Source organism: Mixophyes fleayi, chromosome 4 (genome assembly GCF_038048845.1).
Source record: "Mixophyes fleayi isolate aMixFle1 chromosome 4, aMixFle1.hap1, whole genome shotgun sequence".
NCBI classification, from domain to species: domain Eukaryota; kingdom Metazoa; phylum Chordata; class Amphibia; order Anura; family Limnodynastidae; genus Mixophyes; species Mixophyes fleayi.
In genome coordinates, this window is record NC_134405.1 from 198,502,527 (window position 1) to 198,529,649 (window position 27,123).

At 42.1% G+C, this 27,123-nt stretch overlaps 1 protein-coding gene across 1 annotated transcript in view; it reads left to right on the forward strand.

Annotated features, from left to right (window-relative positions):
* The window catches only part of LOC142150046 (CD276 antigen homolog), a 54,112-nt gene extending 27,311 nt beyond the window's left edge, over positions 1-26,801 (forward strand). The window contains exons 2-4 of the mRNA XM_075205295.1: positions 20,482-20,820; positions 24,675-24,800; positions 25,435-26,801. Coding sequence (XP_075061396.1) covers positions 20,482-20,820; positions 24,675-24,800; positions 25,435-25,481 — 512 coding nt within the window. The 3' untranslated portion in view covers positions 25,482-26,801. The remainder of the gene's footprint in view (positions 1-20,481; positions 20,821-24,674; positions 24,801-25,434) is intronic.
* Positions 26,802-27,123: the final 322 nt, after the last annotated feature.

The window sequence follows — 27,123 nt, forward strand, 5'->3', positions numbered from 1 at the left end:
GAACAGGACACAGCACAGGACCCAGCAGCACCACTGAACTCAGAAGGACAGAGCACAGGACACAGCACCACTGGACTGAAAAGGACACAGCACAGGACCCAGCAGCACCACTGAACTCAGAAGGACAGAGCACAGGACACAGCAGAACTGGACTGAGCAGAACACAGAGCACAGCACAGCACAGAACTGAACAGCACGAGATATAGCAGGACAGAGGACCACCTAAGACACTCTCCCTCTACCCTGATCAATGCCCGAGTGAAGATGGCGGCGACTAGCGGGGAATTTATAGGATCCGAGTATCGCGAGATCCGACAACGGGATTATGACTCAGAGCCTCGGTTTCAGTTTTGCAATTGGCGGGAATACCCGGATCTGTCTCGGATCCGGCTCGGATCGGCAACGTTCGGGTGGGCTCGGATTTCAGAAATCCGAGTGCGCTCATCTCTACATAGAAGTGTTACGAGCCACCGCCGCGACTCACTCACCTGCGTCCCGGCCGTCGCTATGGCGACCAGGACGTCACTTCCGGCCCTGACCCGGCCGTTGCCGGGGCAACGAGAAGACGCTTCGGCGCTGCGTCCCGGCAATGAGAGGAAGCCGGGCGCAGCGCTCACCATATATTCTAGCCTGTGGGCTAATTAATGCAGCCTATTAATTATGCTGGGGGCTGTGTCTAATTCAGAGCTAGGCTCTGATTGTTGGCCACTGGTATTTAAGGCAATGAGGTCTGCTGCCTCATTGCCGGTTATAGCTTCTGTGTTCAAGTCTGCTAACCTGCTAGTTCCTGTCCTGTATCCTGATATCTCTATTTGACTCCCCGTGTATGACCCTTTGCTTTGATTTGGACCTTGCTCGTGTTTCCTGTGACCCTGATCTTTGGCCTGTTTACCCGTTCTGCTATTTGCCTGTGACCCCTGACCTCAGCTTGTTCATCGATACCGTTGTCTGCTGCCGGCCCTTGACCTCTGCGTGGACCTGACTCCTCTTGCCTGGGTTCTCCCCAGCTGGTACGCACTTCACGACCCTCTGTCAGTCTGCGGTCCAGTCTGTCCCCACCATCAGGGGCTCCAGTGAACACCTGACTGGCAGAGTAGATTCCGGGTTGTGTTGTGCCGGCTGGAGGGGTTCCTAACAAGAAGGCGCTCACTGAGGGAGAGTAACCCTCCTCCTCCTTCATCCTCTTCTCCTCTCTTATTCCTCTTCCTACATCCTTTTCTTCCTCCTATTCTCCTCTCTCCTCCTTCATCATTATCTTCCTATTCCTTTCTCCTCTATCCTCCTCTATCACATACAGCCCTTCTTCCTCCTGCTTCCTCCTCTATTACATACAACTTATCCTCACCTTCCTTTCTGACTAAAAGAGCACTGGTTGGTACATGCACTGTCTGTACCAACCCAGCAATCACTAACTATGTGTGCTGAGTTCCTCCATCTGGGGCTCAGTACACACACTCAGATACACTAACACACACACACACACACACACACACACACACACACACACTCAGTCTCAGTGAGGCTGAGCATTAGAGGAGTGTGCGCTGAGCCCGATTAATGGAGCTAAGCACACATAGTTAATGAGTTACTGATTCCCGGGGCAATGCAGGCACTGCATGTGACACCAGGCTTGCATTGTAATAGGTGTCAATAGACGGACAGGGACTAAAAATCAGCCCTGGCATTTAAAGCACACAGGCCCACCTGTTGAGGGCTCCATGCACTATATTGTTGCACACTGATGTTGTGCAGTACAACATGCTGTAGTATGAGTGTGTGTGTGTGTGTGTGGGGGGGGGGTGGGGGGGTATTAAATTCTCTTAATGACCCTCAACATTACATTGTTAGCACCCCAATTACATCAATAAATACCATGGCAATACATTATTAGTACCCAAATTACAGCAATAAATAACCTCCCCCACACACACTCAAACTGCATCAATACCCACCTACATTACAGCAACCAGCATTACCCCCCACATTACAGCAACCAGCATCACTCCCCACATTACAGCAACCAGCATCACCTCCCAGATTACAGCAACCAGCATCACCCCCACATGACAGCAACCAGCACCACCCCCACATTACAGCAATACCCTCTCCTACTTAATAACAATACTAAGCCTCAAACACAATACAACAATGCAGCCACCACCCCACCTCATACTACAGCAATACCACCAATTATTGATGGTGGTATTGACTCACAGGCAGGGCCGACAAGAGGCATTTTGGACCCCGGTACAGTAACTTATTTGGATCCCCGTCATATTTAACAATGAGAGACTTGCCTTTGGCAAAAGTTCATATTATGCCACACCATAGTGCCCCCAGGTCATATTATGCCACACCGTAGTGCCCCCAGTTAATATTATGCCACATATTATTACCCTCAATTCATATTTGGCCATGCAGTAGTGCCCACAAATCATATTATGGCATAGTAGTGCCCCCAAATCATATACCATACAGCAGTGCCCCCAAATCATATTATGCCACAATAGTGCCCCCAAATAACATTATGCCATACAGTAGTGCCCCCAAATAACATTAGTGCCCAGACAAAAACTCATTCACAAATAAAAATTGGTACAGCATATCAGATACTGAGAGTGTGAGTCCCAGGAGCAGCTTAATACACCATTTACAATGCAAACAAAAATAGATATATTGACACAATCACAGATAAAATTCATGACAAGCAGTGTTTTTTCCTCTTAAATAAAAATCTCTGTACAGATAAATATGCATTAAACATTACAGTGCAATAATGAGCAATACATAGTGTTTTAAGTGTCATAGGATACACAGTAGTGCCCCCAGTTCAAGAAAGAATGGTTAAAAACACATTGCACACGTGAAAATATATGAACTTACCTGATTATGGCATCCTGTGTTCCAGAACCGGAACTAGGCCTGTGCGGGCAGTGTCGTTGCCCTGGGTGCAAGCCCAAGGGGGCGCAGCAGCCGCCCGCTACCTCTGTATGTACAGGCTTTTACTTTCGATGTGGAACGCATGTGGGTTCCGCTGACAGGAAGTTCGGCATATTTGAACGCAAACTTGTGTTCCACATGCCGAAATTCCTGTCAGTAGAACCCACATGCGTTCCACTGCGGTAGTAATTAAAAAGCTCAACTCTCAGCCTCAACCTGAAAGAGGTTGCTGTGTCAAAATAAAGCATGCAACAGTTAGCTAAACAGGCGTAACCGATGGAGTAATTGGTAACTGGGAGCATGAATGACAGAGTGTAAAGGTTATTGGTAAATCGTGGTTAAAAAAAAAAAGAAAATGAGTAGACAAGTGATCCAAGTGAACCATATAACTAGAGATGGTCACTGACCCCAGTGTTTTGGTTTTGGATTCGGTTTTGGATCTGGATTACCGTCGTGTTTTGGTTTTGGTTTTGGTTTTGCAAAACCGCCATTGCGTGTTTTGGTTTTGGTTTTGGTTTTGTTTTGCTATTTTGTTGGAAAATCAATGTTTTTGGGCCTAAAATAACCCAATTTATTGCTCCAACTGTTTTAGAGATAAGTAATCTAATTGTAGAGGTAATAGATCATCCAAAAAACAGTTTAATTCTTCGTTGGTAGGCCTTCATTTATTCTACACACAAAACAGATTGTCTTCCTCTCCATCTATGCATATTGGCAATGCAGCCATCGTCTTTGAATGTATATTACACCCTACACTTATAGTTAAATATGTAAAGAAATGGAAAACGCCAGTTTGGTTTCTGTCTCTCTAGGCCCCCCTCCACTTGTCGAAAATACAAAAAAATTCAGACATTATAGACTGTATAATATTAATTTAAATGGAGAAAGCCAGTTTGGTTTCTGTCTCTCTAGGCCCCCCTCCACTTGTATAAAATACAAAAAAATTCAGCCGTTATAGACTGTACAATATTAATTGACATGGAGAAAACCAGTTTGGTTTCTGTCTCTCTAGGCCCCCCATTCTTAAGATGTCTCTCCCTTTACACTTTCTTTTACCTATGCCCCTGCACCATCTTCTTCTCTGTCCCTCTCATTCGTCTTCCTGGTCCTCCTTCCCCCCTGGCTCTTTCACACCTCTTCCTGCTCCCCCTTCCCCCTTGGTGCTCTCACTCCTCTTTTTGCTCCCCCTTTCCCCCTGGCTTTTTACATGACTTCCTGCTCCCCCTTCCCCCCTGGCTCTCTCACACCTCTTCCTGATCCCCTTTCCCCCCTGGCTCTCTCACCCCTCTTCCTGCACCCACTGCCCCCTAGCTCTCTCACCCCTCTTCCTGCACCCCCTACCGCCTGGCTCTCTCACCCCTCTTCATGCACTCCCTACCCCCCTTGCTCTCTCACCCCTCTTCCTGCACCCCCTATCCCCCTGGCTCTCTCACACATCTTCCTGCACCTCCTTCCCCCTTGTCTCTCTTACCACTCTATCTGCACCCTTTTTTTCCCCTGGCTCTCACCCCTCTATCTGCACCCCTTTTTCTCTGGCTCTCACCCATCTTTCTGCACCCCCTTTTTCCCTGGCTCTCACCTCTTTTCCTGCAACCCCTTCCCCCCTGGCTCTTGCCCCTCTTCCTGCACCTCCCTTCCCCCCCTGACCCTCTCACCCTTCTTCCTGCACCCCCTTCCCCCTTGGCTCTCTCACTCCTCTATCTACACCCCCTTTTTCCTTGGCTCTCACCCCTCTATCTGCATCCCCTTTTTCCCTGGCTCTCACCCCTCTCCCTGCACCCCCCTCCCCCCTGGCTATCTCTCAGTCCTCTCCCTGCACCTCTTCCCCCCTGGCTCTCTCAACTCACGGCACCCCCCACCCCTCGCGAACCCCCTGCACACAAATCGCAGCACCCCCCCTGCACGAAAATCGTGGTTCCTGGAGAGGAACCAGCCACGAGGAAGTGTCGTGCCGGCCCATCCATGGGTGTCAGTCACAGGGAGCGGGGGCCTCCAGGTGGTGGCCCTGTCCCTGTTGGTAAGGGGAGTCGCACCAAGGTGATGGCGCCCACTGGAAATTTACCTGGCAAATCTGACTCTGACCACCACCAACTGCTGTTGTGGTGCAACAGAGATACCCCCAAGATTAATTTTAGGGGCTCAAATCCTAATATTCCCAATGCTGTTGGGTCCAGGACACATCAATTGAAGTAGTGATTGACTCCAAAAAATAAACAAGTAACATTTTAAAGCTATGTTTAAACCTTTATGAGGTGTGAGCATAAATCAGCGATGTTTTCAGCACCCAACATCACACAGAGACATCGCGAGAGGCTCCAACCCCTATGTGTAAAACACTGACACATTTGTCCAGAGAGGACTACAGCTCTGAGGAGGAAGATGCTGGGTTTGGTTTCTAGGGTCAGTGTTAAGATACCGATTAAAACACAGCTTCTGGTGCTGGGGAGCAACACTTACCAGTTTACCTAGCACATCTGCTCTCATTTAGGTTTCTACAATTGCAGGGTCCATCTAGATATCTAATATGTTTGTAATCAAGCTGATTTTTACAGATCTGGGCATATGTATGTGGAGACACATATTTTAGCATCACTTTATAAAATCAGTGTTTTGTATATCTGAATTTTGGAGGATTCCTTAAAAATGCATATGACATTCAGTAACAATAGTAATATGAAAGTATTCAGGATAATACAGACTATTCCTAACAAATCTTCCTTCTGGTCCACACATTTCCAGGCAACCTATTTAAACAAGACAATTCTAATTGTTAATGTCAGTGGTTATATTAACTATTCAGCACAGTTTTCCCAATGGTTGTGAAAAATGGCAAAATGAGACAGAGTGAAAGATTTATTTATTGATATCTGTGAAAATGTAATTGTCTTCTACTTATTTTCAAGCTATAGCACAAAGCACCTTTAATGAAAATTGTAAGCCCCAAAAGGACCAAAAACAAATTAATTAATTGTTCAGGTGTATCCCAAACAAACAAGTGGCTGGTGACCACTTGTAGGAACGGTAATGCATGTATTTTTTTTAGCACAATGAATAACTTTAAGCCATCAAAAAGGGGTTTTGGGCATTCCCAAAGGAGATGCCAAAAGGTACTGGTCTGATTTCCACACTTTGGGCAAGTAATGGTACCATCAGGGAAACATTTTGCAAATTTGCAAATTGGACAGGGGTTATGTATGCCATGTGGAAAATATAGACTTGGATTTCCTGGAACTGCAGTGAAGTGGTAGACTATTGTGCATTGCTAAGAATAATGTCCTAGTCATTGTCCTTGCCTTGAAAGGTCCTAAATCAGCCTCACACTTTTTCTCAGATTCACAAGGTCACTGACTTAGAAGGTAGGAATGTATAAATTAAATCAGTACATTATATCCGAGTGGTTGAAGCGGCTTTCTAATAGGAGCTTTCAGCAGCGGTGCTATACCCCTGTGAAATTTTGTCGCTATAGCATGGCTGAGCTGGAGATAGGAAAAAAACATATTGCGAAGAATTTCAAAATCCTCACAAAGATGTTCAAAATATTTGAATACTACAGTTTCATATATTTGACCGATAGCCTCCATCCCATGTCGGTACCAGAGTGAGGAACTCTATGGAAGCCAATTCCCTAAATCTGTTTGTACCCCATGTATAGACATGAGACATAAAACCATAAAAACTTACATTCTAGGGGGAAGGGTAATGACAGGTAATAGATGCAGATAGCACATGGGTGGATGTGCTGGAAAGTGGAAATGGAGTGGACATGTGGGTCATATTGGGGGGGAAGTTTAGGCTAGCATGAAGAGGTCAGTTGTTATGGACCGTTTGAAGGATTGTAGGTTACGTGAGAGACTAGTAGGGCGCAGCAAGGAATTCTATAGATTGCAGCAGTCTTGCAAATGGAAGAGGGAGTGTCACAGATCTGAATACTGGAGTGTACCTGCTGACATTGGCATGGCTCTAGTGGGAGGTGCGGAGTCTAACGTGCCTACGATTTTCTCCAGGAACCCCCACAAGGAGGTATGGGTTTTGCTGAGGGAGATGTGCAGGTCATGTTCCTCCTAATGAACCGCCAGCGAGAAACAGAGAATAGAGGATGGTAGTCTAGCCGGGTTGGTATATTCGTAAGTAGCAGTACACAGGGATATCTAAAGGAGTAGACTCAAACAAGCTGGGTTGGTAACGTTTAGACAATAGCGGTACACAGGGATATCCAAAAGAGTAGTCTCAAACAAGCTGGTTTGGTAACATTCGGACAATAGAGGTACATAGGGATATCCAGAGGAGTAGTCAGGTAACAGGAAGGGAAACGATACCAGGTAAGCCACAATGGAGGAGTAAACAGGAGAGTAGTCAGCAACAGGCAAGGTCACACACAGGAGAGCTGATAATCAGAAACAACTGGAATGCTGGAGCTGGGGGACCCAATACTCTGGCACCATATTGGTGCCAGAGGCAGCTTTAAATAGATAGATGCACACAATGATTAGTGCTGGTACCGCAGCATCATAAGACACAGTCGGAGCTTCCAATAGCTGTTGCTAGGCAACAGGACGCATGTGACTGCAGAAAGACCGGCCAGAGCGCTGGAAGTATCACATCAGGTTGCTCGGCAACCAGGGGCAGCAGGAGCATGGACAGGCGATCATCCCAGCACAAAAGAGGGATGGCACCTAATAGGGAGGAGGTTATAAGAGAGAAACAGAGTTGAAGGTCAGATTTGGAGCTGGGGTGTGGTCAGAGATGCATAGGAAAGGGTTAGGGCCTTGTAGGTGTGGGTGAGCAGCTTGAACTTGATTTTGGAAGCAAGGAAGAAACGTGTTTGTTACAGAACCAGAACATCACACTGTCACCCAGTACTAGGGATGGGAATCACTTGATGTTTCATCAGAACGAGATGATTCCAATGTTCAATGTTTAACCCTACAATGGTAAGGATCCATTGTCTCTTCAACATTACTAGAATGTTTTCTTCTGCTTACTAATGGTGTTCTTTTTATATTTGTCTTTTTAATTACACTGTGGTGCTTTGGACTGCCTTCTGACTCGCTATCTCTATCTTCATCACAACTAAAGAGAATCTGACTTTAGTCTGGCTAAAGACACACTGAACTTGCTGCTGTTGCATGCATGCTGCTGCAGGGGTGGTGGTCACCAGCAGCGCATTGGACAGGGGGGCAGACTGGCTGGCAGGTAATATTAATTGAGCAGTGAGTGACAATGTCAGTCACTCACTGTGTTTGCTGCATAAGGCAGACCCAGCGGTGTCAGTGAGTCTGGAGTGACGTCTTTGTTGAGGAGCAGACTGACTCTTAGGCTAATTGGCAGCAATTAAATTGACCTTTGTCTGTGTATGGGTGTGTTAGGGAATTTAGACTGTAAGCTCTGTTGGGGCAGGGACTGATGTGAGTGAGTTCTCTGTACAGCACTGCGGAATTAGTGGCGCAATATAACTAAATTGATGATGAGTGTTGTGAGACAGAGAGAGAGAAGGGAGGGGGACTGGAGAGTGGAAACAGAGTGTGTGGATGAAGAGAGAGAGAAAAAATAAAATAAAAAGGAGGCTCAGGCTGAGAGAGTAAGGTCTAGAGGCAAGAGAAAGAGAAGAGACTGTGTGACACTTAGGGGTAAATTTTACAAGCTGCGGGTTTGAAAAAGTGGAGATGTTGCCTATAGCAACCAATTAGATTCTATTTTTTTTCCAATTTTTAGAACATTGTGCAAAAAGACAGCTAGAATCTGAATGGTTGCTATAGGCAACATCTCCACTTTTTCAAACCCGGAGCTTGATAAATGAGAAGGAGAGAAGAGAGAGTCTGTCTGTCAGTGTGACTTGTTTGTGCCTCAAATCAGGACTTGGAGAGGAAGGACGTTAAGGTATTGTGTTGTACCACTGGCTGCTATGAACAACAGGAGCCGCCAGCAGTAAAGTACAAAACACCACACTACTTCATTATTTAGTCTGTCACTAAGTGTCATATAAAATGCCACCACCCGAAAGTCATTTGTGGAAACACTTTGATAGGAAAGCTGATGATGAGCACAAGACATAAAAACATGTGGAGACACATCTAATTTAAAGTGCCATCTTAAGAGCAAACACCCTCTTGTTCTGCAGACTCCTGTCCCAGGTTCATCTGCAGAAAAAAAATAGACTAATAAGCACATCTATTTCATTGAAGCTTTACTAGTTAATGTTAATGGTGCTTTTTTTTTTCTTCAACAACAAGCTTGCTTTATCCCTATAACATGTGTTACTGCTAAAAAATCTTTATAATTTTTGCACTATATATATATATATATATATATATATATATATATATATATATAAATATATATATATATATAATATATACACACACACACACTGTAAACCTACAGTTTATCTAAACATAAGGATGATTTCAGAAGTTTATTAGTGTATTATATGTTTAAGTAACCAATTTACGTGAAAAAAATAGAAACATTGGTTCTAGAAAAAAATGTTTAGGACTAAACAATGTTTTTTAACCAGCAATTTGACCACATCTTCCAAACTGGGTTATAAACCATACAAAGCTATATAACAAGCCAACTGTTGATCATTTCCATGCAACTCCTTACTTGATTTACACATCATAATAGAGAAATACATCACGCTATAAGCGGTTAAGAAATAGAAGCTCTCCTGTTTGTTTTGATCAATCATCTGTGCAATTGCTACTACTATATTATTCCTGCAGTTCACTGATTCAACTGGTTGCTAGGCAAATAGTTACAAGCTTCATTCTGCCTTCTCTCAGTCTGGCAGCCTCATGTGTGCAATCACCTACCACACTCATGCAGCTAATCATCCTGCAGTTCTGATTGGTGCTCCAGCTCTTTATTGATATTGTCCATCTTCAAGTGTTCAATAGAGAAAGCATTTTTGTTTTTGTTTCCTGATCTAAAAGGCAATATCTGGAAGAGCTGGAAAAATGCCCTTTTGGAAGAATCTTCTACAATGGGCACATTCATCTCACTTCTCTGGACATGCTGGCACTTGAAAAACTCTGGAGGTCATATGAAGGAACTATTGGTGGCCAACTCTTTGTCTGGATGTAAGGGAATACTTTTCTGCCTCTGTGACCTGTGCTCAACACAAGATCCCTTCGTCCCTTTTATCCCTTTGGTCCTCTCTTCTTTCTTTGTACATTCCTGTGAGACCATGGACCAAACATTCCCATGGACTTCATCACCGATCTACCTCCAAGTATAAAGTGTAACACATTCTGGGTAGTTATGGATCATTTCTCTAAGATGGCCCATTTCCACTGACTTACTTGATTACTTTCGGCCTCAACTCTTCAATGGTCAAACTGAGAGACTAAATCAAAATTTGGACACCTTCATCAGGATCTCAACATTTTCTAATCAAGATAACTGGACCGACTACTTCCATGGCAGAATTTGCAAATAGCAAAGTTTTTCATGAATCTTCTTCTACTTAATTCCTCATTGTATGCAAACTTCATCATCTAGTTCACAAATTTACTTCTTTGACCCCTACTGAAGTTCCTGAAATCAACTCTTTGTGTCAGTATTTCTCTGCTCTTTAGTCTAATGTTATTAAGAATCTCAAGGAATCCTCCAAATGCTACACATTTTTTTGGACAGGAAACAATGCGCTGTTGCTGCAGTAAAAAAGGGAAATAACATCTGTCTTTCAACTAGGAACATTCTAGTTGAAACATTCTAGTAGAAACATTCCATGCACCCAAATTTATTGGACCCTTCATCATCATCATCATTTATTTATATAGCACCACTAATTCCGCAGCGCTGTACAGAGAACTCATTCACATCAGTTGCTGCTCCATTGAAGCTTACAGTCTAAATTCCCTAACATAGACACACTCACACACAGACAGACGGCGAGGGAGACAGACAGACAGCGAGGGAGAGACTTGGGTCAATTTTGATAGCAGCCAATCAACCTAACAGTATGTTTTTGGAGTGTGGGTGAAAACCGGAGCACACGGAGGAAACCCATGCAAACACGGGGAGAACATACAAACTCCACACAGATAAGGCCATGGTCATGAAACGAACTCATGACCCCAGTGCTGTGAAGCACAAGTGCTAACCAGTAGGCCACTGTGCTACCCTTCAAAATTCTCCAAGTAATCAACCTAATGCCATTGAAGTTGAAATCACCATCTTCACCTAGCATCTCCAATACTTTTCATATTTACTGAAACCACTGATTATCAATCGTTCTTCTTTGTCCTCTACTCCATCTTTAATCAGCACTCAGCAGGGTGATGAATTTGAAGTCAACAGATCCTTGATTTCAGATGTTCCCAAGGACAGACTCAGTATTTGGTAGATTGGAAGGGCTTTAGTCCTGAAGAATGAATTTCGGTTGACTCCTCTAAAATGGCCTTGCTAGTTTGAAAAATTTCCATTTTGAATTTCCCAATAAAACTTTTGAAGGGTGTTCTCTAACCACCCTTAAGAGGGTGGAGTACTGTCACGTCCGGACTGTTCATTTCACTTACTGGGGTCTGGTGGTGCTTAGACCTGGTCTCCTCCATTGGGATTTTTTCTCCCGCTGATGGGTCGACTGGCATCCAATGGCGGCCCCTATATTGGGTTTATCATTTTCTCTATTCAACCATTGGTAGCTTACTTGCACTCCCCCTCATTTTACAATCTATTTAAGGTACCTGTTTTAGCAAAATGGTGCCAGATCTTCAAGTAGCCTGATAAGCTGCTGGAATATTTGGCTCCTCTGATTCCTGGTATTCTGTGTCCATGTCTATTGGTATCCTGTACCCATGTCTATTCAGCGGGACCTGGTATCCAGAATCTTATGCTTTTCAGATAATCCTAGTATTTTGGTATCCTGTATCTGTGTCTATTGGTATCCTGGTGTCCTGTATCCGTGTCTATTCCTCAGGTCCTGGTATCCAGCATCATATGCTTCTCAGCTAATCTTGGTATCATATATTCATGCCTATAAATCAATTAGTTCCTATTCTACTGATCCTGGTATCCAGCACTACTTGCTTCCCATGAATGTAGTTAATGTACAGTATGGAAGTAATAAGCTTGAGCGCACGCAGCAACGCCTGATTGCTGATAAAGGCCTCCCTGTGGAATGACTAATCTGATTGTTTGAATGAGATTATCAGAATTTTACAATTAATGTTGCAAAGTTACCAACCACATTTCCAAATTTTGTGCTTTCCATAGTCACTATATGAGGACATGTGCTCAAAAGATTTGGTTGATTAATGTGGTGCTCTGTCTTGGAATCATTGCAGCAACAATTTTAACAAAGAGTAAAATAACATATATTCTTAGATTTTGGATTAGTTTTGCTAGGGGTCAATTGTATATTTGTGGATGGGAACAATTAATTTATTAGTGGGGGCTTTCTATTTAATGGTGGGCTGTATTTAATATAATAGTAGTATAATGGCGGTGCCTATTTAAGATGGGGAGATAGAGCTATAAATTTATAGTGCTGGGATTATTTGGGTGCTATTAATGGAATGTGGTGCTGTGTTTGGGGAGAAGAAGCGCTATTTATTAAATGTGAATACTAATTATTTAATGTCAGGACTGTTTGGGATGGAAATAAGTTTATTTATCAAATGTGAAAACTATTAACTTAATACCAGGGCAAATTATAGGTAAATATGTTTATTAAATAGGAATACTATTAATTTGATGTCCACGCAGGTTTTGGGTAAATATGTCCATTTATTAAATCTGAATGATTTTCATTTAAGGTCAGGAGCTGTTTGCAGGGAGGGAGGTCTAATTTTTCAACACGGGTACTGTTGATTTGCGGAGGGGTGGGGGAGTGAGGCCCAGAAGGTTTGCTCATTTCTAAACTTTCCATATTTCATGTACATATCCTTTTTCAAGGATCCAGACAAGTAGCAACTGAGTTTAAGCCATGAGCAACAGCAGGTTGTGAAAGCTTCAAGAACAGATAGGAGAGTGTAGGAAAGTCTGCCATCTGACCTGGTTCTGGTGTTGCCGTTGCCTAGGAGACTGTCTCCTCTTTAGGGGGAACATACACAGTACCAAGGAACAGTGGCTGAGCCCCCAGAAGCAGCGTGCCACCTCGCCAGACACCTCCGCCTGCAACTGTCAGGACTCAGACTGGAGCCGCCCAACCCTGTGGTAATACCGCTTAAACTGGAACTGTCAGGTAGACCTGCCGAAAATCAGCGCAATGCACCTAAATGGAACCAAAGGCGGGACCTGCCGGAACTCACAAGGGACGTGTTGCGCAAGCAATGGGGAACCCAAACACTGCCTCAACAACTCTGCGTGACCCCGGGACCTACGGACTGGGTAAGCTACTGTGTATCCTACACCTAACTGTATGTGGGGCGGTTAACTCGCTACTCCCCCAAAGGAACCACAATCACAAGGGAAGGGATAAGAAACAAGAGCCTACCTTTACTGAGGGCCTGACGTCTTTCACCTGCGAAGAGAATTCAAAAGCCCAGTCACACACAATACGCAATACGTAGTACACCCATCCACTAGCCCAATACCCCTCTCTGAAATGGTCTAAGAGTGGCCGACGCAGGCGCTTTAGTACTAATAAGCCGAGTGTGCCACTCAATAACAGGAGCCTTCAGCTCAACTGTTGACAAGCCTATTGTCTGAATTAAACTACAATGGCCTTGCGCCTTGCTATGAACAAGGACCTTACGCCCTATTAGACTCACGGGCCTAGTCCCCAAATACTACTGCTGGGGCCTGATGCCCCACTCTCTCTACCTATTGGGCCTTGTGCCCCAATGCTCTAAATATGGGGCCTTGTGCCCAAGAAAACCTTGCCTAGGACCTAACTGCACCCGGGGCTTGTGCCCAATTGCCCCCAGGCCTTGTGCCCGAAACTACAGCAGGGGTGCCGCAGGCCTAATGCCTGATGAAAGAAAGAGAATCAATGGACTTCTAAAAAAGATATGTGCAGAGGTGCAGGTGAGGGACCGGGAGAGGGGTTGCCCAATAGAACCGTACCTTCCGCTGGCATCTTCAGGGGTCCCCAGCCACCGCCATCCTCAATGCTTAGCCCTGACCAGGACTCTCTGCCTTCACTTGCTCGCCGTCGGCTTCTTTCTTCCTCTCCTTGCTTCTTTCGGGTCCTGTTGTGCACAACGTCTTCTTCGCTGTCTTCTCTGCTGGTCTCCAGATGTCTGTACTCTTCTCTCGCCACCGCCTGAACACAATGGCGCCGGTGACGGTGCCTTAAATAGATGTCGGCATACCAACGCCAAATGACATCAATTCTTACCTGCATCACGGTCACTTCCACTGGCGCTGCTGGAATCGGCAGGTAAGCGGCGAGGGACCTCCTGGATGCATCGCATCCAGGTAAGTCCCTCACACCTTCTCTAGGACAGTGTAGGGGAGTGTAGTTCATTCATGTGGGAAGCTTGTATTGCTATACAAGGAAAACATGCTATGCAATCACAGGTCTGATATTTTAGGGTCTGTCACACTATGAAGAAAGGCCCCTGTCACAAGAACAGTGTCACAGGGCCTGAGTTTGGAATAGGCCTTGAAGCCTCGCTCTAGATAGACTTACCCCCAGAGAGGTGCAGAGTCTAACGGTAGAGAGGTATTCACCAGGGATTCCCACAAGGGAATAGCCACAGGGTGGGTGAGATGGAGCAGGACTGCTGGACAATAAATGCAAAGGTACAGGTATATGATAGTGAACTGAAGCATTGAGGTCTTTAGAAAGTGAATGACTGAGAACAGGAAAGGTTATGAGGCACGAGGTTCCTGCAACAATACCGCAGGTCTTGATTGGGAAATAGGTAACACAGGATACAAACTGAGAAGTGGTGAACTGCAGAGAACTGATGCACTGTGATCCTTGGAAAGCGAATAGCTTGAGGATGGGACCGATGATGAGGCATGAGGTTCTTGCAATAATATCACAGGTCTTAATCATGAAACAGGTAACACAGGACACCGATGTGCAGACGGGAGCCAGAGAGAACAGTGTCCTAACAGGTAAGGAGACCTGAAGATCTGGCAACTTAGTAGAGAAGCAGGTGCTCTAAATAGACAGAGCTGACAGGCAATTAGCCAATCAAGAGAATGCAGGAAGTTTTGCAGGAAGACCAGAGGGAAAATGTATCAAAGTGTGATTTTGAAGATCCAGCGATTTTCTCGGGAGAGTTGACACTCGCTGATGTACGAAAACAACACACAATAGCGCTGGCTACTGATATAAACACCATCCACTAGTTGATCCGTGAAGTGACAATATAAAACACTTTATTAGCAAAAAACATGCAAAACATAAGATAATCACTGGCCAGTGGATATAGATAAGACTGTATACAGATCATACAAACAAGCTGCAGCAGAAAAAATAGTTCAATTTTAGATGGTAAATAAACTGATTATTCGTTCAAATGTATCTGTAACAAAACAAAAATGTTCCGCAGCGTGTAAATAACAGTCTCCAATGACCCAATGTATCTGAACACGAAGTGGAATAAAAATGGATGTAATAGTGTGGCCACACTGATGATAACTTGAGTGAATAACTTAGATGAAAGACATCATTGATATACCAAACATCCACTTCAATAGAACATGCATATAATTCACAGGGGATAATGAAAGTCGTCAATCCCAAATATGGAGTCTCTCCAAAGATAATGGTATCACTTACTGCACTTACTGAAAATATTTTGCATGGGGTTCCCACGATTTTCACTTAACCAGCACTAGGCAAACCAGCCTGGGGTGGGTGGCACTATAGCAGGGGGACACACGGCAGGGATCCTCCTGCCATAATGACATAATGACAACCAACCCCAGGCTGTGGGGCCGGGCACCCCCTCTAGGGACAACCATCCCAGTGCTGAAAGCAATAGGGCTCTTGCTACACCCCTGGGCAGTGGGTATAGGGTAATAACTGAGATTATATAGTTAAAAAAGAAACGGACGCCATATTGTTTTGTGGAACTAGAAGTTCCAGCAAGCCCGGGCTGCCATAAACAGTGTGGGCTGATACCTGTATAACTACAAGCACCAGCATACCCATGGCAGCCAGGGCATGCTGGCACTTGGAGAACCACAAATGCCAACATAACCTGACACCCACGGCTGGCTGGGACCTGTAATTCCACAAAACTAAATGATAAATATACCACAACACCCTCTTAACAACCACATACTTTTAATAAAAATAATAAAACAGCAATAAAAACAATACACACCCTCATTCATACCACATACATTTATTAATAATAAGAAAGCCACAAAATACTTACCAATCTCATTTCTTCTTCTTTCGCCAGCAGCTTTTAATCCAAAACTGCTTGAAAACCATGTCCATATAAGTTTGTATCCAAAGTCACTGCTTGATATGTCCCAACACATTTGTAAATCCAAAGTCCCTGCTTGAAATGTCTTCTGTTCTTGTTGGGGAAAAAGCCCTCCTTGTTGCTTGAAGTCTTCTTGGCCAGAAGGGCCCCCTAGTTGCTTGCAGTCTTCAGCCGAAACATGCTTGGTTAACAAAAAAAAGTAAAAGATGACAGACGCAGCAAACGGCTTCTACAGTGTAGAAGCTCCGATACACAATGAACTTAGCTCATGTGCGAGGTCTATTTATAGTATAAGGGGTTTCCCATGACAGCTTGGGAAAATCCCCCTCTAGGGCAGTGTTTGACATTGCAGCAAATCTCCAGAGATGACCAGCGATTTTTTTAGATCAGAGTAAAAATCGCAGTTTAATACATCTGGCAATTTGGGAACTAAAATCGCGGGTTATCACCCTCGATTTGCCGTGATTTTAATATGCTGAGGAAATCGAACTTGATACATTTACCCCCAGATGTGCACATGCTCAATTCAGACCAGCAAGTGAATGCAGGGAGTGAGAACCAAGGGGAACAGGTAAGAACAGTGACCAAACTGCAGGTTAGCTGATGCAATGTATGACAAACAACACTTAAAAAGGCTAGTCTAAACTAGCATTATCAAATGGCCAGGGAGCTTGAATTTTTATTCTGTAAAAAGCAATGAAGATCCAATTCAAAGATATAAGGGCCTATTTATCACGAACAGCCCCTTCTTGGTGATTTGTAAGAAAAAATTCAATGCCACTAATTACAGCAATAAAAAAATCCCTTATCGCCAAAATGTATCAATACAGAAGCTAGTCTGCTGTCACAGCAAAACTGGCTGAGGGGCCTATTTATTAATCTGTTTTTACAGCAATGCCTTATCATTTATTGATAGGGCATTGCAGCAAATATCATGCCTTTTTCTTTGAATTCCAAAACAGTCCCCATAGATGTCTATGTGGACTGCTATTTTGCACTATTTAACAAGTTCCCCAAAAATATTATTCTGGGCACAAGTAGTGCATGAAGCTACGAACTCCCGAACATCCATACGGACAGTTGGCCACCAGTAATGTCGTGATAGCCGCGAGAGGGTTTTCTCAGTACCCGCATGACCAGCGATCTTTGAGGCATGGGCCCAACGAAGCGCCTTTAGGCGTAGATAAGGCTCTAGGAAGGAACAACCCACAGGAGGAGTACAGGTGATGGCCACAATACAGGAAGGCTCTAAGACCGGTGGAGGTTCAGCAGTGGGTGGAGAGTCGGAGATATCAAAGGAACGAGAAAGGGCATTAGCCTTGGAATTCAGAGAACCAGCACGATAGGTGAGTATAAGGTCGAACCGGGCGAAAAATGAGGACCATCTGGCTTGACGGGGATTTAGACACCGGGCATCCCGAAGGTAGATGAGGTTTTTGTGGTCGGTGAAGACAGTGACTGGGTGGCGAGCACCCTCCAGAAGATGACGCCATTCCTCAAGCGCAGTCTTTTCTGCGAGTAACTCTTTATCTCTAATGCCATAGTTAGACTCAGAGGGAGAGAACCTCCTAGAGAAGAAACCACAGGGTAGTAGTTTTCCTGAACTGGACTCTTGCGAAAGGACTGCCCCGACACGCACTGCAGAAGCATCAACTTCGACCAGGAATGGTTTGTTCTGATCAGACTGAGCAAGCACAGAGGCAGACGAGAAGGCTTTCTTGAGTACTTCAAAGGCGGAGACAGCCTCCAGAGACCAAACCTGAGGATTAGCTGATTTTCTGGTCAGAGCGGTAATGGGTGCGATAATGGAGGAAAATTGTGGTATGAACTGCCGGTAATAGTTGGTGAAGGCAATAAATCTCTGGGGAGCTTTCAGTCCCATGGGTCTAGTCCACTTGAGAATTGCAGATAACTTTACAGGATCCATCTGCAGACCGGCCCCCGACACAATGTAGCCCAAGAAGGGAATCTGTGGCATCTCAAAAACACATTTCTCGAGCTTACAGTAAAGTTTATTGGCTCGTAAACGGGACAGGACCTCTCTTACATGACCACGATGGCTGGCCAAATCTGAAGAAAAGATTAAGATGTCGTCTAGATAAGCTACTACAGAGATGTAGAGGAGGTCTTGAAAAATCTCATTAATAAAAGATTGAAAAACAGCGGGGTCATTGCACAATCTGAAGGGCATCACTAGATATTCGAAATGACCCTCTTTAGTACAGAACGCAGTCTTCCACTCGTTTCTTGAGCATATACGAATGAGATTATACGCCCCCCGCAGGTCTAGTTTAGTAAAGATCTTAGATCCAGCAATCCTATCAAAAAGTTCAGAGATGAGCGGTAGCGGGTATCTGTTTTTGACAGTGATGGCATTCAATCGCCGGTAGTCAATACAAGGCCGTAAGGAGCCATCCTTTTTTTTGACAAAGAAAAATTCCGCGCCTGTGGGTGAAGTAGATTTCCTGATAAATCCATGCTGAAGATTCTCAGATATGTAAGTAGACATAGCAGAGTTCTCGGGAAGGGATAAAGGGTAGATTCTGCCTTTTGGAAGTGGTTCATCGGGCAGTAAATCAATAGCGCAATCCCAGGGTCGGTGAGGAGGTAAGGTCTCGGCAGCGGCCTTGCAGAACACATCCTGATAGGAGAGATATGAAGATGGTAGTTCAATCTGAGGTGACGTTAGGCGACAAGGGAGAGAGAACCGGCCGGGTCTCAGGCCAGACAGACAGGACTTGAAACATTGTGGGCCCCAAGCGGTAACCATCGCACGATTCCAATCAAATTGGGGTGAGTGAAGCTGGAGCCAAGGTAATCCTAGAATGACTCTATTAACAGAACGAGGAAGAACCAAGAACTCGATGACTTCAGAATGCAGCACCCCTACCGTCAGTCGAATAGGAGAGCAGATATGGTAAACCGAACTGTTTGTGATCCGATTCCCATCCACCGTGGGGGAGAAGAGACAGGGGGAAAGAGAGACAGGCAAACAGAAACACAGTGGGAAGTGAGGGGTAGAAGTTTGCAGACAGCAGAAAAGCAAGGGATACTGTACAGGGCAGGAACTGTGCATCATGTGGATAAGGAGCAGAGAGGTCAGGGGGCGAGCCTGTGTGCACATGAAGAGGGCAATGCCCCGTGAGATGAGAGTGGTCGCATGCTGCCTCTATACAGGAATAGGTAGCATGCGGCCAATTGTACAAAGATATAAGGACGATCCTGCTGGCATCCCCCAGCAAGCTTGCAAGCAGGGCATATTTTATATAGCGTTGGGTTACATCTATTGTGTTAACACTTTGGCATACTTGGTTTGGAAGGGTGGAAAGAAGTTGTTTTGGCGGCGGAAGTGGTTTAAAGGAAGGTTTAAAAGAGGGTCCACGAGTTCTCTTCACTTCATGCCCAGGATTTTGACCCTGGTGTCAACATAGTCACTTAAGAGGTGCATAATGTATCCATTCTTAAAATGGGATATGCAATGCCAAAGGTACTTGCTAATCTGGAATGCAGCAGCGTCTGATTGAAGCTCTGGGCCGCTCAAAGGTCATTGTATTTTAGCCGTTATTTCTTGACCCAGCTACAGGTCTAGTCTAACTGCCGATTACTAGTGATGACAGCTTTGTATGTATACTAGGACCTGTGTTTGCAATCAGGAGCAACTGGAAAAATGTATTTTAAGTACAGTAGACATGAATTACATCATAATAAATGTATTTAATGTGAAAACAAACACTTTTTTATTTTTTAATATCTTATTAACATGCAACATTCATTGTACACTTTTTTAATTTTCTGTGTATTCTGTAAACAGTTAATATCCCTCATATGTGCTGAACGTATCCCGCGGTGTCCTGTATAGTAGAGCAGAGCAGATCTACTCCGGTATTCATCACCACACACATCTTCACATCTAATTGAATTCAGACGTGCATATACCCGATTCACATGCGTTTTTAAAAAATGCACATTACGTTCAATATGTGTGCCTTAATGAATCAGGCCCTAGATGTTTTGGGTATTTAAAAAAATCTTGGTACAACAGAGTAACTTTCATATATCATTGGTGTAAAACATGGGATTATTTGCTACTCATCCTAGTTTGATGGTATCTCTTTTTGGCAAACATACATTTCGTTTTTTGTTGGGGATGCGAAGATTAGTTCATCTTGTTCTAAGGACTTAAAAACTTCTTATTTTTCAGCATGTAGCTATACAGTCATCTCTGGGATTATAGGTGAAGACGTGATTCTGCCTTGTACTGTCACATATAAGGAGGACTTTTCATACGATGCACTGACGATTTTGTGGAGTACGAATGACGTTCGTGTGCATCAATTCTTTTATGATAAATTTCATCGGCACCTCCAGAATAAGATATTTAAAGAAAGAACGCATCTTTTTTACGAAGAGTTTCCTAAGGGAAATATGTCACTGTTACTAAAAAACATACAATCATCTGATGCTGGGATATATGAATGTCTTGTATTTCTCAAGGAATATACTTATATTTTTAAAACACACATGGAGCTTGTGGTACAAGGTAAGAAAAACTGAATGTATGGCAGAGGTTTAGTTTTACTATAGATACTATATAAGTGATAGATTGTATATAATACACAAGTGATGTTAATATATGTATAAACTCCTCTAAATAATATGTGTATGATTTCCACATAATTTACAGCAAGGAGTATATTATTCCTCATATAGGGCCTGAGTCATTAAGGAAACTAAAGCTGGGTACACACTACAGAAATTTCGTCCAACTTTTTATGCTGAGCAATTTTACATGCGATCGATGTTCCGATCGCTCGGTCCATGGACTGCATACACACTAGCCTTGTTTAGGACGATAAAGGGAAGAGCGGACGTTCCTTTAGCGACTTTTTACAGCCATGTTGTCGTGAGCAATGACTGTAATTTCGTACTCACTGTTGTGGATCGGTCGGAAGTTTATACACACTACACAACGGAAACGAGATTGGAACGAAAATATTAAACTGTACAACCAACCAAATGAGGCGACAATCGTCCATTTGGGCAGACTTTTGACCATCGTGTCACTGCACACACTGACCCGACTTTTGAACGAGCGGTCGTATGTCGGCTGATTGAGCCGATTATTGGATGAAAACTGTGTAGTGTGTACCCAGCTTTAGGCACAAAAAAGGAGTAAGTGTTCTCCGGTATGAACAATGTTACAATGTAAGGGGTTCAAATTAGTTTATTATCTTGCAGATAAGTTAAATACTGTGGCTGTTTTTTTTCATGTAGCACACAAATACTTGATACCTTTATTTTTACACTGAAATTTAAAGTTGATCTAGGACATGCCCTATTTCAACTATAAATCTGCCCCCACATTTTAAATTTACCTCCCCCTCCAATGTAACATGGTTTTGTCCAGGTGCAAAGTCCCTCCTTTTTATGCTTTGCTCTCCTTAATGACTTAGGCCATAATGTATATATTATATATCTGTCTTATGCACGTTTACAATTTATTTTCCAAAATTCACATTTTAGCAGTGGTGCTTTTATCAAGAGTAGTACACGGAACTATATAAGGGACACAGAGTAATAAAAACAACAAAATGCCATTAAATACACAGCTTTGTAAGCAAGCAAATAGTCATAGCATAACATGTGACTGCTGTGAGTCTTGGCAGGTCAGAGGTCCTTGTCCCAGGGATAAAATGTGCATTAAAGTAAAAGGTACGGTTCTTATATGCTGTGGATTGGATGGTTACAAATTTTCTACATGAAAATGAAGGAATTGTTTGATCAGTCAGCTGTGAGTATTAAGAGATTCAGATATAGATGGTTATGGAGGTTGATTGTTAAAAAAATTGTGTAATTAATTTGTGCTTTATAGTGCACATGTGTATAGGCTTAATTAGTCCTTACCTGTTATATCTCTGCAATATATGATATATATCATATATATATATATGATATATATATATGTGTATATATGTATATATATATATATATATATATATATATATATATATATATATATATATATATATATATATGTGTGTATATATGTATATATATATATATATATATATATATATATATATATCCTTTGTTGTGGCTATTGTGTTAAGGTAAAACTTAATATTGTTTCATAACAAACTTATTGATTATTTATATGGTTTGAAGAATATTGAGAACAAAACTATACATATTTTGCAGGCTAATTATTACTATGCCATGTTGGATTGTTGGATACTGGGGATGGAGCAGACACCATATTTTTACTATGGTACCCAGACAATTCTAGTTACACCCTTGTTTGCAAGGATTAACCCTCTAGAAAGACTTGATAAGTACCTGATAGCAAGAGCTTTACAGCAGTAAGAACACTGTTTAAAATAAATGTTATTGTATTTACAGCACATATAGTTGAAAAAGCAGTACTAAAATAATTTTAAAATGGACTCTAGGCAATCAAAAGAGTCAGTTTAAAAGAATAGGCATTTTAATAAAAAATACAATATCCATAATATAGAACAGATTTCCTTAAAAATCATTTTAATTCATATGCATTGTCTATGCCTATGGCATTAAGGACCTTTTCAACAAATATAGTAAGAAATTTCCATTCAAAGCATATACATTGGTCAAATAACCCTATATACAATAGCTGTTTCAAACAGTGACTTGCAGAGTGCTCTGGACCCCATTTATGAAGTGCAACCAATGCGCACTGCAAAACACCTTGGTTCCACACAGGTGTGCATCTAAATGTGTGCATCGATGGGTGGAGAGGCAGTAAAACCTTTAAGAACTGCACTGTTTAAAAGTAAAATGTACCAGCAAGGTCTAACCTTTGACCCCAGTAGTACCACCCCTTTCAATTGAATATTTCTCTTAAAATACTGCCTGATCTAGTATTATTTAAGGCTTAATACCCAAATCTTCAACCAGGCCCAACAGCTACGCACCCTGGGCTGGTTTCCACCATAACAGGGAGAATAGAAGCAAAAACATCTTGCTCACTCTCATACATTTTACCAGCTTGTTCAAGTAAAGCACAGTGGCTCTTTCTGACCATCCTGAGCATTGGTTGCTGGGGTAATTAACACAATTGCAACCTCAGGAGTGAAAACTTTGCTACTCTGGTGATCCCAGTGTAATTTACATGAGTCCCTAAAAAAATAGAAAAGACAAGCAATTTTTAAATGATCTTCAATTAAATAAAATACTCCATAAAACTCTTCACCACTTTTTACTATTAAATAATGAAAATATCTTTTTACTATTTCTTGGTCTGCCATAGTTCAAACCACTTCTGAAAAATCCAGAGATTACCTGAAATGCCTTAAGCAGAGAATAACTGGGACACTCCTACACCACCAAACAATGACCCAGAGAAAATGCTTTTCCTTGGCTGGCGATGAAGGAGATCCCAAGAAAATCACGGTTTTAATCATTTTGTAGTGTTGTGGTAGGACTTTTTTATAGGGCTTTTAAATGTTTTTTTCCACATCTGACCTATGAATGATCAATAAAGAAGAAAAAATGATTTATTTCCCATTTGGACTATGATAGATCAAGAAAGAAGAAAAGAAGATTTCTAATGTAAAAATGAGTCATTCATGAATATGCCATATATTTTAGATCCACGCAATTCTATTATTTACTTTTTCATTTTATCGTGACCAAAAGAGATCTTTTCATGTCTATGTTATTTCCCCATAGAAAGTATAGGACGAGCACAAAAAGTCTTTAGATACAATTCTTTTTGTGCGATATTTTCACTCGCACATAATGAATTATTATCGCCTGATTCTTTTCACCACACTTTAAATGGTTAAAAGATTGAGGGACTGTTAAATTTGAGTATGAATGACATATATTTAAAAAAAAAGAAAAAGAACTATAAAAACACTAAAAAAAAAATCATAAAAGCTAACTGGGCACTTCAACCCACTGGCGTTAATGCCAATGGGGTTAAGTATAGCTTGCAATACTGTTAACACCGTTTGAGGATAATACTGACAGAAGAGACCACCAATAGATTATTGAATAAATAAATTATCTTTTCAGTGCACGAACCTTGGCAGTTTCCCAATGGTATTGTGTTTGTGTCCAAAAGCGCAAGAGCAAACTTTGTGTGAACAGTATCACAATAAATAATGTTGCACTCTAAGTACATTGTACCATCATCAGAACATTATCGGGAGTGGGTGTACTTATGCTCAATATTTAATTTTTTTCCCTTTATGTTTCTGTTTTGGCTTTAATGTAAGTGTAATTGTGCTTTCCATTAAGTTTTTTTTTTTATTGTTCTCTTATTTGCTTTAACTAGGAATACTATAAAAATGTTCTAACACAAATTTTAAGAAAAATTGTTAAAATGACTACACTTTTTCCATTTTTTTTCAGATAAAATATATGCATATTCAAATGAAAGTTCCGCAATCAACCTATCTGTTTGGGTATTATTTACTTGTTCCATCGCGGTATTATGTGTGCTACTACGGAGAAGGAAGAGGAGCAGAGGAAGAACTGGTAATTAGACATTTGTGGGATCCATAGCAAAAGTTTACAAGGACCCTCATGTATATGCATGATGGATATGTGTTCATCACTGCCCAAGTGGTGTGTCCAGAACCCTCTGCTTCTATGGTAGTTCCATTCCTGGCATCACATCATCTCTTTTACACAGGTGCATATAGGTATAAAAACAAGCAATTTGCAGACATGTATGTTACTATATTGCACTTAGCACAAGTCTGAAATACCGCAGAAAAATGCCTTAATGGTGCTATTTTCCCTGTCGTTCTACTAACAGGTGAAGCACAATTTATGGCATGACAAATGGCATGTTTGAGCATCGGTTGTACTGTACCTTTTGCGTATAGCCCCATCCTGCTACCATTGACATAGAATGGAGAGGGTTATTGTAGCAACATTTTTACAGTAGTATGACCATTTATTCAGATAAGGGAATAACTAGTGAAGCTGCAAGGTGCTCAGCCAATGTTATGTTTTATAAAAATTGAATCTCATAGATAAATTCAGTTTACCATGTTTTGTGGAAATGTATAGACTGGTGTTAACATTTTATAGGTTTATAGGATCTAGAAAATTATATTTTCAGTATATTCATGAAAAGTAAACCTCACTGTTGTCTTGCTTTCAGGAATTCTGTTAAGTAACCGGTTACAAGAAACTGAAAAGACCTTGTAAATGTACAATACACAGTATAGAATATCAACAACCACTTACAAGAAAGATGGAAAACGGAATCTCAAAATGTGTTGTACAAATAGTTTGATGAAGAAAGCCATATTTTTGAAGGCTGGATTGAAAGACTAAATATGAACTTGTCAATCAATACAAGCATCAAATAGTAATTAACATAATATTGTAATAATTTGATAAAAATAATTGTATGCTTGTTAGGACTCTGTGTTAAGTCTCTGCCCTTGTTTGTGTCTGGGTGCAGTACCTCTATGCCACCAGAGGGGCTGATGTTCTACCTTTGAACATTTTCCACTCACTTGCAGGAGTTAATCATCTGTTCCTTGTCAATTTCCACATCTGTGCCACTGATTATTTATACCTGCTTTCCACAATCATTTAACATTTACTTGTTCTCCTGCCACACCCGGATGTTTGTATATTTACCAAGCCTGTCCTGGTCTGGGTTTACCTTGCATTTCCTGGATTGTATTCTCACTGCAATAAATAGTTGTTATTTTTTTATCATACTTCTTTCTTCAGAGCTGTCATTGCAAGGATCTAGTTTTGGAACACAATTGTAACAAGGCTTAAATTGTTTCATAAGTTATGCTTAGGACATGGTATATAGTACATGTAGTCCATTTTTTTGTTGTATACTATATAATGTTGCCACATGAATCCATCCTGCATGGGGAAATGCGTCAGGTGCTTGCTTTATCCTGGTTGCTACAATTTGTGACACTATTACTCTGACTTTGATTCTTCTGCTACATTTGCACTATAACTACTACTTTAAACATCCAGAGCTTTTAATGACAACTTGCACACAACACAGCCAATCTGGTATCAGCATGTATATGAACCAACGTGTGTGAGAACACAAAGACTTATGGCTAGATTTACTAAACTGTGGGTTTGAAAAAGTGGAGATGTTGCCAATAGCAACCAATCAGATTCTAGTTATCATTTATTTATTACCTTCTACAAAATGATAACTAGAATCTGATTGGTTGCTACAGGCAACATCTCCACTTTTTCAAACCCGCAGTTTAGTAAATCTAGCCCTCCAGTGATTACAACATTACCTTAATACACCACTGTGTAATACGATGGAAGAACTAGCAGAAACTCCACTTCTGCTGATTTGAGTGATATTGGGCAGACAAGAAAGGGGCCTGGGGAGCTAAGGCATGATAGTAGACAGAAGGGGATCAGCTGCAGTAGAGGATGGAGAAAAAGGAGGCACAAGAGAGGTAGGGTAAGACGGGATGGAGTGGAAGATGGGGAGGTGACTGGGCGGGGGTTACGGAAGAATGGAATATATGGGGGTGAAGGGGATACAGTATGGCTCTGTATTTGCAGATTTCATAAGTAGCTTAATTCCTACATTGCTAAGGCATTTATCCCTGTGGTCATCCTATTTTGGCAGTTGTGGGCTAATCACATTACAATGTCAATATCAGTAATTTGTCTGTGTAGTACCAAAACAAATTATACCTTGTTTTTTCAGAAAACTTTGCATTGTTCTCGTTTTAACCCAAGATTGCATGCACAGTAGTTTCTGTATAGTTACGCCACAGTGGAAAATTACATATTTTTATTTATGTACGGGAAAATTTTTGGGCAAACCTTCCTGAATACCTGT